General features: G+C 34.3%; 1 protein-coding gene across 4 annotated transcripts in view; it reads right to left on the bottom strand.

Moving 5' to 3' along the window:
* SMC5 (structural maintenance of chromosomes 5) overlaps positions 1-17,063 on the bottom strand; it is a 72,933-nt gene that overhangs the window by 13,525 nt on the left and 42,345 nt on the right. For all 4 annotated transcript variants that reach the window (XM_081067596.1, XM_081067595.1, XM_081067597.1 and 1 more), the window contains exons 12-17: positions 16,563-16,657; positions 15,791-15,923; positions 12,959-13,132; positions 12,684-12,853; positions 10,780-10,903; positions 10,304-10,426 (exon numbers count right to left, since the gene is read on the bottom strand). In XM_081067596.1, the coding sequence (XP_080923722.1) occupies positions 10,304-10,426; positions 10,780-10,903; positions 12,684-12,853; positions 12,959-13,132; positions 15,791-15,923; positions 16,563-16,657 (819 nt within the window). The remainder of the gene's footprint in view (positions 1-10,303; positions 10,427-10,779; positions 10,904-12,683; positions 12,854-12,958; positions 13,133-15,790; positions 15,924-16,562; positions 16,658-17,063) is intronic.

The following is a 17,063-nucleotide window of genomic DNA, read 5'->3' as shown; positions in this document are numbered from 1 at the left end:
GTACTTATGAGGTCAAAATGTCATTAAAAATTTCCTTCTGTTTAGTGGCATATGTCTAATAAAATTTAGCAGAGAAAATATTCTTTCTATATATACGTTTTTGTGACATTCCTCGTCACATAGCATCTATTCCCTCCCCCACCATAATTCTTGTTGAGCTTTCTTTTTTGGGGGTGGTGATGGTGGTGGTGGTGACAAGTGGAAAGAACAGGGAGTATACAATTACATAAGAAAAGGTTGTAAAGTCAGGCTAGTGAAAAAGACCTTATTTACATTTTTGCTTAGAGTCTACCGTGTTTCCCCGAAAATAAGACTAGGTCTTATATTAATTTTTGCTCCAAAAGATGCATTAGGGCGTATTTTCAGGGGGTGTCTTACTTTTTTTCATGTACAACAATTTACATTTATTCAATGCAGTCATGTCATCTTCTTCTGGAACATCGTCATAACGTACTAAATGCGTCCGTCTGGCTGACGATCTTAACTGGGGCTTATTTTTGGGGTAGCTCTTATTTTCGGGGAAACACAGTAGCCTTTAACAGTTAATAGATAGTAGAAACATTTCGTCTACGTAAGACATAAGGGGAGAAAAAAGCAAATTTACAAAATACACCCCCAACATCTCCGAAGAGATTAGACTGTAGGTATATGTTATGAAAGCAATTCGTATTATCTTTTCTCTGAAGTTCTTTTTGAGAAAGTTCAATTTGTCATGACAGGTGTCCAGAAATGACATTAAACAAGGAAAAGCTTCTCTAAGAGTGCCCTCTAGTGGTGAAAATCAGAATTGTTCACAGAATTTCTTATGTTAAATAGCATGTTGCACATGAAATTATTTAACACAGTAATTCTATTTAACAACTTACGAAATATGAGTCAAACAAAATGAAAACATATTCTATAGGAAAGGAACTTAAACTAAGTTCTAGGTAGTATGAACTTTTACTAAAACACTAATTGTTAATTAAAACATTTCCCCTCAATTTTCCATTACTACAAATACAAGCACCAAATTTCATTTCAATTTAAATGATTTCAAATCGAAATGTTACCTATAAGTTTTAGCATATATCACATAGAACACATATTTTATAATTATGAAAAGTATTCATTCTTCCTTATAATGTCAACTTAAAATTTTAATGTCAAATTTCAAATTTAGAAATAAGTGGTCTTAACTGATTTTTAATATACAGGATTACAAATTCTTTTTCAATCAATCTAATGATAAACAATGAAGTAATGACAATACTATTTACTTGTTAAATGATTCCCCCCCACCAAAAAAAAAATGTATATTTTAAAATGTCTCCTCTGAAAGGCAGGTTTTTTTGTGTTTTTTTTTCATGGGAGAGAGCTAAGCAGGTAGGCAGAGAAGAGAACAGTAGATGAAAGCACAGAATTTCTAAACTTACCCTGTTTCCCCGAAAATAAGACCTAGCCAGAGACAATCAGCTCTAATGTGTCTTTTGGAGCAAAGATTACTATAAGACCGGGTCTTATTTTACTATAAGACCAGGTATAATATAATATATAACATTAATATAATACCGGGTCTTATACAATTTTTGCTCCAAAAGACGCATTAGAGCTGATTGTCCGGCTACATCTTACTTTCGGGGAAACAGGGTAGTATTAGGACAAGTAAATAAATTAATAATTTCCAAATCTTGTAACTTATATTAATCATAATGTAAATCTATACTTTTTAAGGAAATACTGGCTTCATCCTAGGTAGCACTCTAAGCACCTCAATATATGTTACCAAACAGGCTCATAACAATTTGCCTTTCTCTGGGGATGTTTGGTAGGTCTGGAGCCCTGTTTCCCTATTTGCTTTCCAACGACTTGGGAAGAAGTATCAAACTTGAGGGTGGTTAACTATCCCTAAATTCCCTCATGGATGACAGTCCCTCCTGAAATGTGTCAATCTTATGTGAACTGGTGTTCATGATCACGGTAAAGGACAAAACCAGAAGTGGTCCCTTAGTGCCACCTGCCATGTATTCAAACGGATGAGTAGGAAAAAAAAAAAAAGAAATGATTTCTCCTTGTTTCAAATGAAGTAGAACAGCAAGAAGAAGGGTAACAACATCTATGGGTAAATGAGAGCAAACATGAGAAGAAAAAACAAAAGAGAAAGTAAACTACTGTACATCACCTTTCTGTATATTCTTTCACTTTCATTCCTGACTCTTTAAAATGTGTGGTTAGTGACTACAGTCAGTCAGTGATAAATTTATCAAGTACACAGTGCAAAAAAAAAATAAACAAAAGAACCTTACAATAGGGATGGTACAACAATTAAAAACAAAAAGCATTTAATAGTTTTCAGATTAACATATGGAAAAGGAAAACAGAATGGAGCAAAATGTTGCTGAGGAAAGGCAAAATAAAGTCAGGGGTTGGGCAGGGGTTGGGCTGTACCAAGTAATATTAGTATGGAAAAACCTGTCAAGAGTGTATGTGGTATTTGTCTTTGTCCGTCTGACTTATTTCACTCAGCATAATGTTCTCTAGGTCCATCCATATCGTTGTAAATGGTAAGATTTCCTTCTTCTTTATGGCTGAGTTAATACTCCATTGTATAAATGTACCACAGTTTCTTAATCCAGTCATCTACCGGTGGGCATTTCGGTTGTTTCCATGTCTTGGAGATGGGGGAGAGGGTGAGGGGATTAGAAAGCACAATCGGTAATCACAAAATTGCCACGGGGATACTACGAAGGACAGTTTGGGGAGTGTAATCAGTAATGTTATAGAGATTTTGTAGGGTATCTGATGGACACTTGCCTTATTAGGGAGACCACTTCAGGGATGATGTAGGTGCCTTACTGCTGTGTGTCCACCTGAAGCTCAATAGTGATGGGTATCGACTGTGGTTTCATACATATATATATACACACACATATATGTGTGTGTGTGTGTGTGTATATATATATATATATATATATATATATATATATATATATATATATATATATATATATACATACACACACTCATGGGATGTGGAGTGCAGCGCAGGGAATGGAATCAGTGGAACTGGTGGCTATGGGTGATGTCAGAGTGGTGGTAGATTGGGGGAGGGAGGTTATCACTTTGTGAGGGGTGTAAATGTCTAACTATTAAATTGTTTTGTACTCCTAAATCTTTTTTTTAAATTTATTGGGGTGACAATTGTTAGTGAAATTACATAGATTTCAGGTGTACAATTCTGTATTACATCATCTATAAATCCCATTGTGTGTTCACCACCCAGAGTCAGTTCTCCTTCCATCACCATATATTTGATCCCCCTTACCCTAGCTAAAGGTCAGGTTTGATATGCTAGGGTTAGTTCACTTTGAGCAAAGTGAACCTGAATCTTATAATAGAAATAATAATAAATTTTAAAAAAAGAATAGAAATAAATTGAAAAAAAAAAAGGAGTGTATGGCAGGGGGAAGAGGCTGAGAAATGAGTGGGTATTATTTCCAGGTAACAAAATCTAGAGGGACAAGCAGCTAATCAGAGATTATTTCTATGGACAGTATAATGTGGCCATCTTTGTAAGAAACAAGTGACTCAAAGACTGAAAACAAAACCTCCCAAGAAACCTTCCTACTGTCCAGAGTCATCAGCTCCACTCAAAACACAAATATTTCTACTACTAGTACTAACGAAACAGTCCGAAGAGAATACCGTCAGTCTGCACCTGTATGTCCACGTGAACAAAGGCTGTTGGAAGAGTCTCTCTCACTATGTGAAATGTGGGTTAAAGTCTGGGAGAATGCTTAGTCCAAAGCCATCATGATTTCATGTTTCCGTAAACATGACACAGACCCACAATTTTCTTAAGTTCTCATTAAAACTTAATTCAAAAATAAAACTTCAGGCACCAGGATCAAATACTGTATTGCATGACTCAACTTAAAGCTCCATATGCTCGTGTATATCTGCACAATGTGTCAATTTCTTCAGGAAATCTCTTCTATAATACCATTTCCTGTACTGAACAACCAGGTTCATAGGCTCCACAAATGAAGAAAGTTTAATACAGGCTCTTCAACTCTTGTATTTACCAACAGAACACGCAATGGGCAGAAGACTTCCTTCACACTCCCATGCAATGAACACTGAGAGGCTCTCCTCTGGTAGCTAGTTCCATATCCTGCCTCCCCCGACCCCCTGCTTCTTCATCCCCGTTTGGATACTATAGCTTTGATTTCTTTTTTGCTGGATCCCTTCTATATATTCGAATGACTGCTGCTCTCCTGCTGCCTTTCTCCCCTACCTCCCCCTTTTTTTTTGGTAATGAGGGGAGTGGGAATGAACTTTCCCATCTTCCAAGCTCTGGCTTTGCTCAAAGTGAACTAACCCTAGCATATCAAACCTGACCTTTGGCTAGGTGTGTTTGGCTTGCCTACTGTGAGATGCTTATGTGCTAGCAAAATTCTTGTTTTTTTCCAATTCTAGGTATAAGTTTTTTCAGGAAGCCACAGACTTTGAAGAAGCTGGCTTCAGAATAATGAAGCTGCTATTCTACTTTGATTTAATCTTTCCTTTCATTCATCGGTGCAGTCCTATGTCTATTATTTCCTAAAACCTATCCTCTAAGAACTCTTTCCACAAAAAGTTCACTCTTCTACAACAGATATGTTTCTGAAAAGTTAAGTGTAAAGCGAATCACTTAAGAGAATAGTAGAATCTGGGAAAGTAGAATGGATGGGGAAGGATACAAAGGGACTTCAAACACATGAAAGGTTTTGAAAATCTGCAACAAATATGGCAAAGTGTAACATTTGCTAAACAGGGATAGGGGACACATGGATGTTATGTTACTCATCCTACCGTGATATACAGAGGGTGCCAAAAAAATGTATAAACATTTTAAGAAAGGAAATAACTTAAAATTGTGACACTCAACATACCGTGTACCGATAAGAAAAGATAGACACAAGTTACGTTTGATTTCTGCAATTACAAGAGATGCTCAAATTACCATTAGCATCCAGACGCTTCTGATTAAAGCAAACTACTGCTTGAACAACGTTGGCCAAAGTGTCCACTTCTATCGCTGCGCATGTCATTTCAATTTCTCCATACAGTACCATGTTTCTCAAACTTACCATGAATGTGTGCAATTGGTAGAAGTGTGGGAGGTTCTGTTGCATATTCAACACCTCCATTGTCGTTGTACTTCCACAATGTTCTCGAATTTCAAATACCACTTCAAGATGGTCTTGTGTCCCTCCAATGACAACCGTGCTTCCGCCATTTTATTTGACTGTCCTGCCTGTCACATGGTGACGCTAGCATTCATTTGATTAACGCCATCTTTTGAGCAAATGTCATACTACACATTGCTACCATAATTCAATTCAACTTCGAAAAGTAATACATAGATAACATCTCTTTAAATGTGTATATATTTTTTTGGCACCCTGGTATGTTTAAAATTTCATACTTGAAAATGTAAAGGACTTCAATGAAACAAATGACAAAAACCTAAGTTTTTTCATTAAAAATTTTTCAGCTTTGAAGTATTAATTGATGAGTAAAATGCCCATACTTAAAGCAATTGACAAATATACACACCGGTGAAACCATCACCACCATGATAATGAAACATCTCTCTCACCTTCAACAGCTTTGTCTCCCTCTGGAATCCCTCTGGACTCCACCCCACTCCCCAGGAAACCACTGATTTATTTCTGTCACTAGGCATTCTGCATTTTGTACAATTTCATATAAATGAAAATAGTTTTTTGGTCTGGCTTCTTTTACTCAGCATAATTGAGATCCATCATGTTGTGTGTACACAACATGCCATAAAAATTCATTCCTTTTTATGGCTGAGTAATAGTCCATTCTGGATATACAGGCAATCCCCATATAATACGGTTATTAGGTTTCTAAAAAATGGCCTGTTATGGAAATCTGTGTTATACGAAACAAAGAACTAGTACAAAAAAGGGGGATAGTTCCAAAAATTAAAAAAAAAATACTATTATATTTTATAATTAAGAGAAATGTCTTTATTAAAGCAATTTTCACCAAAAGTATAACATATGAATATGTATTAAATATTGTTTTCTTCATCATCACTACCAAGCACCATTAACCGAGGGTGTTTTCTTTTTGACAAGATATCTTCAACCTCTGAACTTAATACTCCACGAACAAAATGGATTTAAAATTCTAATAAACTTTAAAATTCTGCAGTCAAATCTGATAATGACATGCACGCTCAAATGAAACATTTCAAATGAGATATCTTTTGCTCTTAAAAGCTTTTATTACGTTCCATGTTATTCGGGGATTTCCTTGATTTTGAATGAAATATTTTTTGTTCTTAAAAGCTCTTATTACGTTCCATGTTGTTCAGGGATTTCTCTAATGTTCAAACTGTGTTACAGTGAAACTATGTTCTAGGATGCCGTGTTGTACAAGGGTTTTCCCCAATTCTCAAACCATGTTATAGAAGTGCCGTGTTATATGGGAGTTACCTGTAATTTGTTTACAAATTTAACTGTTAAGGGACATTTATTACCAGTTTGTATCTATTACAAAGAAAGCCGCTACAATCCATTTGCCAGTCTTTCATGCACCTATGATCTCATTTCTCTTGGGTAAATACTAGAAGAGAGGACTGGCTTGATTTCATGGCAGGTATATGCTTAGCATTTATGAATCTCTCAATTGGTTTTCCAAAGTGGTTATACCCTTTAAATCTCTACCAGTAACGAATGCGAGTTCCAGTTGCTCGACATCCTCACCAGCACTTTGGTATGCTCAGTGTTAAAATTTTATTAAATTTTAAAATAAAATTTTATTTTAAAATTTTAAAATAGTGGTTAAAATAACCACTAGTTATTCTAGTGGTTCTGTGGTGGTAGCTCATTAGGTTTTTAATTCACACTTCCCACTGACTAATAAGATTGGGAATCTTTTCATGTGCTTCTTTATTATCTATATACTTTCTTTAGCGAACAGTATACTTAAATCTTTTGCCCATTTTTGGATTTGGTTGTCTTCTTTATATTGATAGCTGTAAGAGTTCTTTTTATAACATCCATCAGCATTAAGCAAACCTTTTCTATACACGGCCAATAAGTAAATATTTTAGGTTTTGACAGCCACATAGTCTGTCACATATTCTTTTGTTTTAACCCTTTAAAAATGCCAAAATTATTCTTAGCTTGCAGGGGACTTTACATAAACAGACCTTAGGCTAGATTTAGCCTAAAGTAATATCCTTTGTCTATACACAAATCTTTTGTCAGGTGTATGTTTTGCAAATATATTCTCCCAATTAGTGGCCTGCCTTTTCTTAACAGCATCTGCTGAAGAACAAGTTTTAAATTTTGATGAAGTACAACTTCTGATTCCTTTTGTGTTCTATTTATTCTGTTTTACCCAAACGAAAGTCATTAGGATTTTCTCTTATGTTTTCTTCAACAAGTTTTATAGCTGTAGTTCTTATATCTCTAAGTCCATGACCCACCTGTATATGGTATTAGGTAAGGGTTGTGGTTCATTTTTTGCATATGGCTATTCAATTCTTCCAGCACTATTTGTTAGATTATTCTGTCTCCATTGAATTGCCTCGGTATCTTTGCCAAAACATGATTGTATATATGTGAATCTATTTCTGGATTCCCTCTTCTGTTCTACTGATCCATATGTCTATTTTAAAGCAATATAATGATGTCTTTATTACTGTAGCTTTAGAATAAGCCTTAAAATCAGATAGTGTGTCATCCAAATTGCTCTTTTTAGTTTTTCTAAGTCCAATGCATCTTAGAATGAGCTTGCCATTTTCTAAAAACTGAAAACCATGCTGGGAATTTTATTGAATCTATAGATTTGGGAGAGAACTGACATTTAAACAAATTCTGAATCTTTGATTCACAAACACAAACTCTCCATTTACTTCTTATTTGAATTTCTGTCAGCAAAAATATGCAGTTTTCAGTGTACAGGTCTTATAAATATATCTCTAAGTATTCCGTATTTTTGATGCTATTTTATACAGTATTGTTTTATTTCAATTTCTAATTATTCATTGCTAATATGTGGAGTCAAAACGGATTTCAGTCTACTGAACTTATATCGTGCAGTCTTGCTAAATTCACTGTGTTTCCTGTAAACTGGTAATTTTAGAGCAATGGTTCTGAAATGAGGGCATTTTTGCTAGCAATGTATGGAGATATTTTGGGTTGTCACAACTGGGGTTTGGGGAAGGGTGCACTACTGACACCTAGCAAGTAGAGACGAGGAATACTGCGAAACATTCTACAATGCACAGGACAGAGCCCCACAGAAGGAACTTTCTAGTCTGAAACATTGATAGTGCTGAGGTTGAGAAACTCTGTCCTAGAGGCTTAATCAAATTGAAATTTGATTTTTCATATTATTTCACAGGTAGTGTTGTGTCTTTCTAGCAGGATACACATAAACAGGTTTCTGGCTATGTTTCTGTGATGTTAGCAGCTAATGCGACCCACTGATTCATGAGCAGCTGCAAAGTGATAATATTCTAATACAACTCCTTGTGCATTATCTGAAATACTTCTATGAAGAGAAACTTCCTGTCATCATTTTTTGTTTATCCTAAATAATAGTTCACACAGGAAAGGCAGCATAGATGCTAGATTTTTCTCTCTGCCATTTTTTTCAAAATAACGAGCTGGTTTCCTAATATCCTCCAAAGGTGACCAATATTATTATTTTTAAAGCATCGTTATGAATTCATGGATTAAGATATTTTGATGTGTTTCAATCTATTATCACTTCTCCTATGGCCAGTAGGAGAGTCTTCATGTTAGCTCCTGAGGCACTGTCTTTAATAATTTCTTTGGTTCCTGGTATGACAACTGAGGTTTAATCTTATTACACATTTCTTTCCCTGGACTGGAATCAGCCATTTCTCCAATGACCTATTTTAGAGGAAAATAGTATTTAGAGAGCGAAATCTGGGTCTTTTCACTAGAGCTAGAAAAATTTTTTTTCTTTTAGAGAAAATACACTGAGTTCATTATTTAGAGAAAATACACTGAGTTCATTATTTTTAATTCAAATTAAATATTTCAAAGTTTTTATTACTTCTTTGCTTTGTATCTGAATCTTTTCTTTTATGCTGAAAATCCTAATGACATTAACATAATCCCTTATTTGCTTTTTCCTATAAATATTGTTACTAACAATATAACTGAAAACAGTAGCAAGATTTTTTTTGCAATTCTTTTTGTCCTTAAATTAATATCAAATTTCTGTTTTAAAGTTAATAATTTTTCTATGAAAAATTATTCTCTGTGAGGTTATCTTGTAAGTCATTTATTCTCTATGAGGTTATACTGCTAAGTCAAAACAAAGTTACATTCGTTTGTTTCATTTAGCTTTTGCTAAATTTGTCTCACCCTACATGTCTCTTCATTTGACTAGTGATTTACAGCCTTTATAGTAAAACTATAATCGTAAGTATAGCATTTTTTCAGTTCTGTGAGAGTCCACTGAACTATGGAACCAGGGGGAGGGTCATAGAACCCCCAAATTTGTAGCCAGTTGGTCAGAAATATAGGTGGCCTGGGGACCCCTGAACTTGCAGCTGGTGTCTGAAGTCAGGGTCGTCTTGTTGGGGGCTGTGCCCTTGTACGGTCTGATGTTAACTTTGGGTGGTTAGTACGAGAACGTATAGTACCAATAGGAACATCTTGACCTTAGTTTTGTTGTATATGTTGACCATGGGTTTGCTGTTGTTGTGTTATACAAGCTGCTCTTCTAGTTTTGGCAAAGGATGTGAAAGACTCAAAAACTATGCCATCGTCACTACCAGTTTTTTTGCCAGCTTTTCTTTGTGTTTTAAGTTAACTCAGTATATCACATTTCCCCCCCACACTATTTCAATATTTATCATCATTTCACAGATATATAGAAACAGAAGATTAAATTGCCAAGATTACACACCAAGGCCCCTCTTAGTATTGATTAGAACTCATCTGCAGTTTACTTCGGTTTGGCAACAGTAATGACTATATTTTATATGGGTTAAGGAAGCTAACAGGAGACTTTAGTTTTCAAGTGACTAGATCAGATTTTCTTCATTTCTCTTTTTAGGGGAGGGGTGGTAATATATAATCTAATCACATAACAAAATGCATATTACAAAGTATTTCAAATACTGCTTCCTTATTAGCAGAATGCACTAAATTTGTAAATTCAAGAGCACACAGAACTACATACTACAAAAGATATACATTGGTTTCAAATGGTCCGAGGCTAGAACTCCAAAATAAAAAAATAAAAGCAAAAATTTTACCTCTGTACTACGCAGCTGTGATGATGCAGCCATGTAATCTGATTCTAATTTGTTCTTCTCGGAGGTCACTGTAGTATTTTGAAGAATTAAATCTACCTTTTGTATATGCAAAGAAGTGCAAGTCTAGGAACAAAATCCGCAAGAGTTTAATTTGTTTTACAATTAAGACAAATAATACATTAAAATTGTAAACCATACAAAATGGTTCTCTAATGTGCCTGATACCTCTCTCAAATAGTCCCTTTCTATAACAATTTCTCACAAGAGAGTTTTATTTCTTGTGTCTTTTATTAAGCCATCTGGAATAAAATAATTTGGCCTACTGGGTGCTTTTAACCAACTGCTTGACCTATAATGAAAAATGTCAAATAACAGAGTAAGCTGAAATTATTTATAAAAATCTCTTGCTAAGATTTCACTACCCCATCTTACCTACTTGCTATAAAAATATGACTAAAATTAAGAAAATGCCTTACCTTAATCAGGTTTGTTAATTCTGTAACAAGTTTTGCTTTTTGAACATTTATTTCTTTGATTCTGGTATTTGCTTTTCGCTCTTCCTCTTCAAGGTTGCAAGTATCCTGTTCCATCAGCTTTAAACTGTATGAAACATAATAATGTGGAAATCAAAGTTATACACAAGGATTGAATTCAAATCCTTAGGTTTCCTGCTGTTTTACAGGCTATTTAGCAATGTTATCCAAATGTATAAACTGCTCGCTTCTAGATTAATCTATCATTTTATGCAACCATTCAGGATCAAAAAGTATTTGAAATATATTATGTGCCCAGGGCAGCCTAGGTAATGTTAGTGCTAATAGTATGGGATCTGGAATCAGAAAGATAGATCTGAATTTGTCACTTATAATCAATATAACTGGACAAGTTAGTCTTCTGAGCTTCAGTTTCATCTAAAAAATTAAAATAATAGTACCTCTCCTATAGGGCTGCGGTGAAGATGTAACATGTGTAACACATTTACATAGTGCCTGGCCCAGTAACTCATTGATTGATAAGTATTACTTGTTACTGTTATTAATATTGCTTAAACATAACCCCTTCCCTTAAGGAGCTTAACTGGGGCGTGGGGGGGGGTGTGTTGATGAATAGGTAAAAAACAAAACCCATAATGGAAAGACAATAAAACGATCCTAAAACAACCATAACTGAAAGACAATACAACAATCCTCAAAGTAAATACTTTGTTCTGTAAGATGAAGAGCAGGCTCAGAAATTAAGTTACCTAAGATCACAGATTAAGGGGTAAGATGTGTTTGGCACCAAAGTCTAAGTTCTTTCCACTACACTATGTGGCCATCAGGGAATAAAGCAAGAACAAAGGATCGAAGCAATAATAAACAAAAATGAACAAGTTCAGTGGATGTTGTGGAGCAAAGCCTGAATGGTACACAGAGGAGAGTACTGAGGAGGGGAAGGAGATGAGTTGGAAAGGGTAGAGTAAAAACAAGATTTTGAAAAACCTGAAAATCATTTTAAGAGAAAGGAGTGTTTAAGTAAACGTCATGTAGTAATGCAGGAAACCACAACTGATATACTTGAATGGGGTAGGAACATGAAAGGAAGAGCAATTAGACAACAGTACTCTGGAGGCACTGAATGGAGAGGGGACCAGTCAGGGAGAGACTACTACCCCGGTCACCACTGCTATATTCCTAAGTGTATTACTGTAGGTATGAGACAGAGGGCTGGTAATGGTTATGAAAGGTCATTTCACTACAAAAATCAATGTTACTTTATGAGGAGAAAGTTTAGTTTTAGACAACAGTCCAATATAGCAGTTGCACAGTAAAGGTTAAGTGTTTGTAGATGATTGAAGACAGGAATGAAGAGAAGGGTTAAAGTCGGAAAAAATCCTAGGGAGTTAGACTAAAGATACATCTTGCCTTAAACAACCAAGGTACATTATTAACTTTTAAAATAAAAGTTAGTGACAACTGTTTGCTTTAAACAAAAACAACAATAAAGAACAAATTTTCTTAATGCATCTCAAATATGATTCAATATATGTATTTAGAAACATTACTATATTTGTTCAAGGTAAACTGTTACCTTACTCAAAGCAATGAACTGTCATTTACTATTAAAATAAGACTGATTATGTCATTAATACCTATAACTTTATTCTACAGGGAAGAAGCATAAAAGAACAAAAAGATGTGAGCTACGACATGGTAGGTTTTGGGAAAAACTTTGAAACTATAAGTTATTGTTCATTTCCCCTGGCAGTAGGATTCAAGTTTTAGAGAGAAATGATTACAAAACATGCTTGTCGGATTTGTGGTATCATTCCAGGGTTAATAACATCCCCATACTGCTCTGTGCCCCCAGCCCACACCCCACCAAATAGGCTGCAAATTACCTTCCTAGTTTGGAACTAATTTTTTGTTCCAGTTGTCTTTTTTTGGTTTTTCTTTCAAGAAGCTCCTTCTTCTTTTGTCTAAGTTCATTATCTTTGTGTTCTAGATGTTTGTTTGTCTCACGTAAGGCAATCAACCCTGATTCCACTGCTCGCAATTTTCTATTAACTTCCTATGGGATATTCAAAATTATTAATATATTTTAAAAAGAGTTCTAATTACAGCTTTATAAATCCAGTTACTATTTTTTTCTAATACTCAAATCAAAATAACCAACCTTTAGATGTTCTTCTAAGTGTCTTCTTTGCTCTAGATCCACAGTAACTGTGAGAAACTGGGCTACTTTTAGGGATGTGTTACTAGAAATAACTTTGTTTGAATAAAAAGAAGTTTTCACCACATACTTTTCTTCTGCTGTATACATTTGTTTTAACCGTGTTTCTTGTATTACCTGCAATGTAAAGTAAGTATTAGTGCACACCTAATAATAATTATGACATATTTAAAAGGACTAAAGGATTAAAAATACAGACCAAGTGAATTTTAGAAGATCAAAATATAGTAGATGTACTTTCATTTTTTAAAACTTATCCAACAACATCTCTAAAAACGTGGTTGATACATTTCAGGTTATTTTAGATAACAACACTAAGGAAGAGAAAATTAGGAGAAAACCAAAACAACTAGCAAAGTTGGCTATACTCTACCTTTGCTATACCGTCTCTCCCAACTAAGTGTACTTTTGGAGCTTTGTTGTATCTACAGAAGAGATGCCAGGGGCCAAGGGTCCATTACATTGAACTGGGTTATGTCAGGTAAGTCATTTACTCTTACTTGCCCTCAGATATACTACTGTTCAAAGATACATAATCTTGTATTCAATTCCTGTATATTTGAGATAATACTTAATGGAAATACTTTTCAAGGATTTCAAAGACTTTTTGTATTTTGGGGGATTTTTTCTCTCAAGAACTTGTACAAGAAGTTTCATAAAGTACATTCTAAACACCTAACATTAATTAGATCTATTTCTGTCTATTTTTAAAGAATAAGTTACGGCAGTGCAGTTTTTTCTAATCTCTAAAGGTTCATTACCAATACTCTTGTGGCATGTTTCTCTCCAGAAGTTTACTGTCTAAGTGAAGAGAGAAAGCATATTTAAGCACACTTAGTTTAATAAGTTATCAAGTGGCATCCTTAAATGACGAATTTGGAATGAAAGGAAAGCCGAGATGAGGTTAGCCTACCCAAGTTTCATGAAAATAAGTTTTAAATGGGATCTGAACTGACAAGCAATGGTGAGGGAAAGGCACTCCCACCAAAAAGGACATCATGAGCTAAAGGGGCCAGCGGACAATTTAACCAGAGGGGAGAGCCTTAGAAATTAATGAGAGAACAATTCCAGGGATACAATCAATGTTAGAAACCAAAAATGTTAGGACTCAATAATAAAGCAAAACTTACACTAAAAAAATGTATTTTTAGTCTAAGGAAGAAATAGAGCTGTTACATCATTATCCGGATGTGAAACAGAAGGATTGAGGATACAAAGGCAGTGAATTTCCTCAACAAAGGTCTCTATCTTCCAAAAGATAGCTAAGCTAACGCCAGAAGGTTTACCAAGAGTCAGAAACACTTCCTGACTTGGCATTACTGTATATTCACATGTCCGAGTAGTGTCTCATCATGATTTATAGAGTATTTACATACAATATAGCACTGAGTTGGGCATCGGAACAATCAAGTATAAGAAATATTCAATGTGCTCAAGGATTAAAAAGATACCATCACCTACATAAAACCAGAGATTACTGGTTAATGAAAAAATACTTGAGAAGAGATGAAGGGGAACAAAAGAACTAATTTTACTTTAAATTATATGGATTCCAATGCTATTTCTCTAGTACAAACAGTAAGGTTAAAGCTCTCTGGGTGACAAAACGTTAAAAAATAAAAGTACATAAAAATAATTCAACTTGAAGCACTGTTCAAAAAGCAAAAGGATTTTCCAAGTGCGGTACTTGTTCCTTTCTGCCCTAAAGTAAAACTATGAAAGCCTTAACCAAATTTCCTATCTTTTTTTGCAACAGTGAAGAATTCTTAATACTGTTACCTTCAGATAGTTCTCCTTATCCCTAGTTACAACAGAAATTGGTTTGGTCTATGTATGTGGTCTTGTCCTCTCGTCTAAACACTATGGAATTAAGACAGAAGTACTATGTATGTGGTCTTGTCCTCTCGTCTAAACACTATGGAATTAAGACAGAAGTACACCAACATGCAGAGTTATATTTTTGGTTTCCCCAAATGATCACCATAAAATGATGCAATTTTAAATTGAAGACACAGGCAACTTACTATAATTAGCTTATTTCTGCAAAATGAGTTGGTAATGAGCCCTTATTTCTATCTTCTTTTAATGAAGTATACAGAGCCACCAAACTGCAAATGAATTACCTTAGGGATATTTGTACACTGGTTGTTAAAATTTTTAAACAAATTTTCTCAAAACTTCAATATTACAAATTCAATATTGTAAATAGCAGTTAGGTCTGTAATTGGGTCCTAGATGCTTACAAGTGGTATTAATATGGCAACCTGGAGTTTAGAAGAGATTTTTAGAACCTGTTTTAGAAGAGATTTCTTCCCTGTTTCTGCCTGTGATAAAAACAACAAATGTGGTTTGGAGTCTTGGAGATTGGTTCTCAGAAGAAAATTCTAAGCAGCATTAGCAGAATACAGGAACTAAGAGTTCATGGAGCTATACTGGCCAGGAGAACGGGATCCTATTAAGTATGGTCATTCACGTATGAGACAGTCTTAAGTGGAAGCTTTAAGAAGGGGAGGGTTTACCAAAACATTTCTATATCCTGTTCTACCATCCTGAAGTATAATTTGTCTGAAAGACAGTAATTCCCCATCACTCCTGTCGTCAGTATTAGTCAACAGCCACTGTTTTATATTAAAAATATAAAACACAAAGAAAATTTGTGTGGTTAAAAGCAACAAAATAACATGCTTCTTTAAATTTCTCACAATTTTTCCTTGACTTTAACGTCAGAAATTTTAACAAAGCTCCATTTTTGGTAATGATTGAGTATTTTCTTACCCGTTCAATCTTTTCTCTGGTCCTTTCAGTTCCTACAGGAACTTCATGAATATGATACTGGCTGCAAAGGTAACTCATGACGGGAGCAGGTGCATCGAACAACTCTCGCAAGTAGGAAAAAAATCCATATTGTCTGAAAGAAAAGGCATCTATTAGGTTTTTCAGCTTAAAATATCATTTAAAAAAAAATCTGATAGTTGACAAGTGGCCAACAAACAACAAATAAAATAGTCTCTGCGTGTTTTCAAAACACTTAAGTGACTAATATTGAGATTTCCTTGTCAAAGTTTAATTTTAATATATTTATGATTACAAACTATTAATCTCTTCTTTTATTTTTCCATTGCTTTTATATTTAGAATGTCAACTCACATCCAGAGTTAAGACATTTACTTACAGCTGTTTTATAATCACAATTTTTTCGTTTAGTCCTTCTGGAAATTACTTTTGCATTATTAAGTAATGATTTATCATTTCATTTTTCCAATAACTAGCCAACTATTTCAGTATCTTTTATTAAATAGTATAATATTGTTTCACTGATTTAAAACATCCTCATACATAAACTATACCATGGTTTGTTCCTGGGCCTAGATTTTTCCCTTTTTTAGACTTAGTGATCCTAAAAGGGAATATAACATTGCCTATAACAAATATATTTATGTGACAAAGAGATAATTAAAATATAAAGAGATAATTAAAATATAATTAAAAGAGGTAAATGATTATCCAAAAATACCAGGTTATTTCTACTAATATTTTCAAGACTTACTTTAGTTCATTCAGAGATCTTGAAGGTGCTCTGTCTGCATATGAACTCTTGGGAGCAATCACAGTATTTACTCTCAATTTTTTATTGTCACGAACCTGAATGTAAGGAGAAGAAAACGTTTCAATTACCATCTACTATCAATCAAAATGACTTTTAAAGTTCCCATATTCCTACTGGCATTCGTGTGATAATCAGAAATTCGAACACTGACAGGATATTTAATGGTATTTACAAGAAAAATTTTTAGTGTGATAATGACATTGTGTTTATATTGTAGTTATATTGTAGTTATGTGTTTTTACAAATAGAGTCCGTTTCTTTTATCATTTTCACGGATCAATTCTATGAAACAGTAAAGAAAGCAATAATACCAGAACTCTTTCAAAAAATAAGAGGAAGGGACATTCCACAAGTCATTTTATGATACCAGTATCATGTTGATAGCAAACCTGACGAAAACACTGTAATATCCCTCATGAACATAGATGCAAAAGTCATTCA

The sequence above is a fragment of the Rhinolophus hipposideros genome, assembly GCF_964194185.1.
Source record: "Rhinolophus hipposideros genome assembly, chromosome: 11".
In the NCBI taxonomy this organism is placed as follows: Eukaryota; Metazoa; Chordata; class Mammalia; order Chiroptera; family Rhinolophidae; genus Rhinolophus; species Rhinolophus hipposideros.
This window is presented reverse-complemented; position numbering and strand designations above follow the sequence as displayed.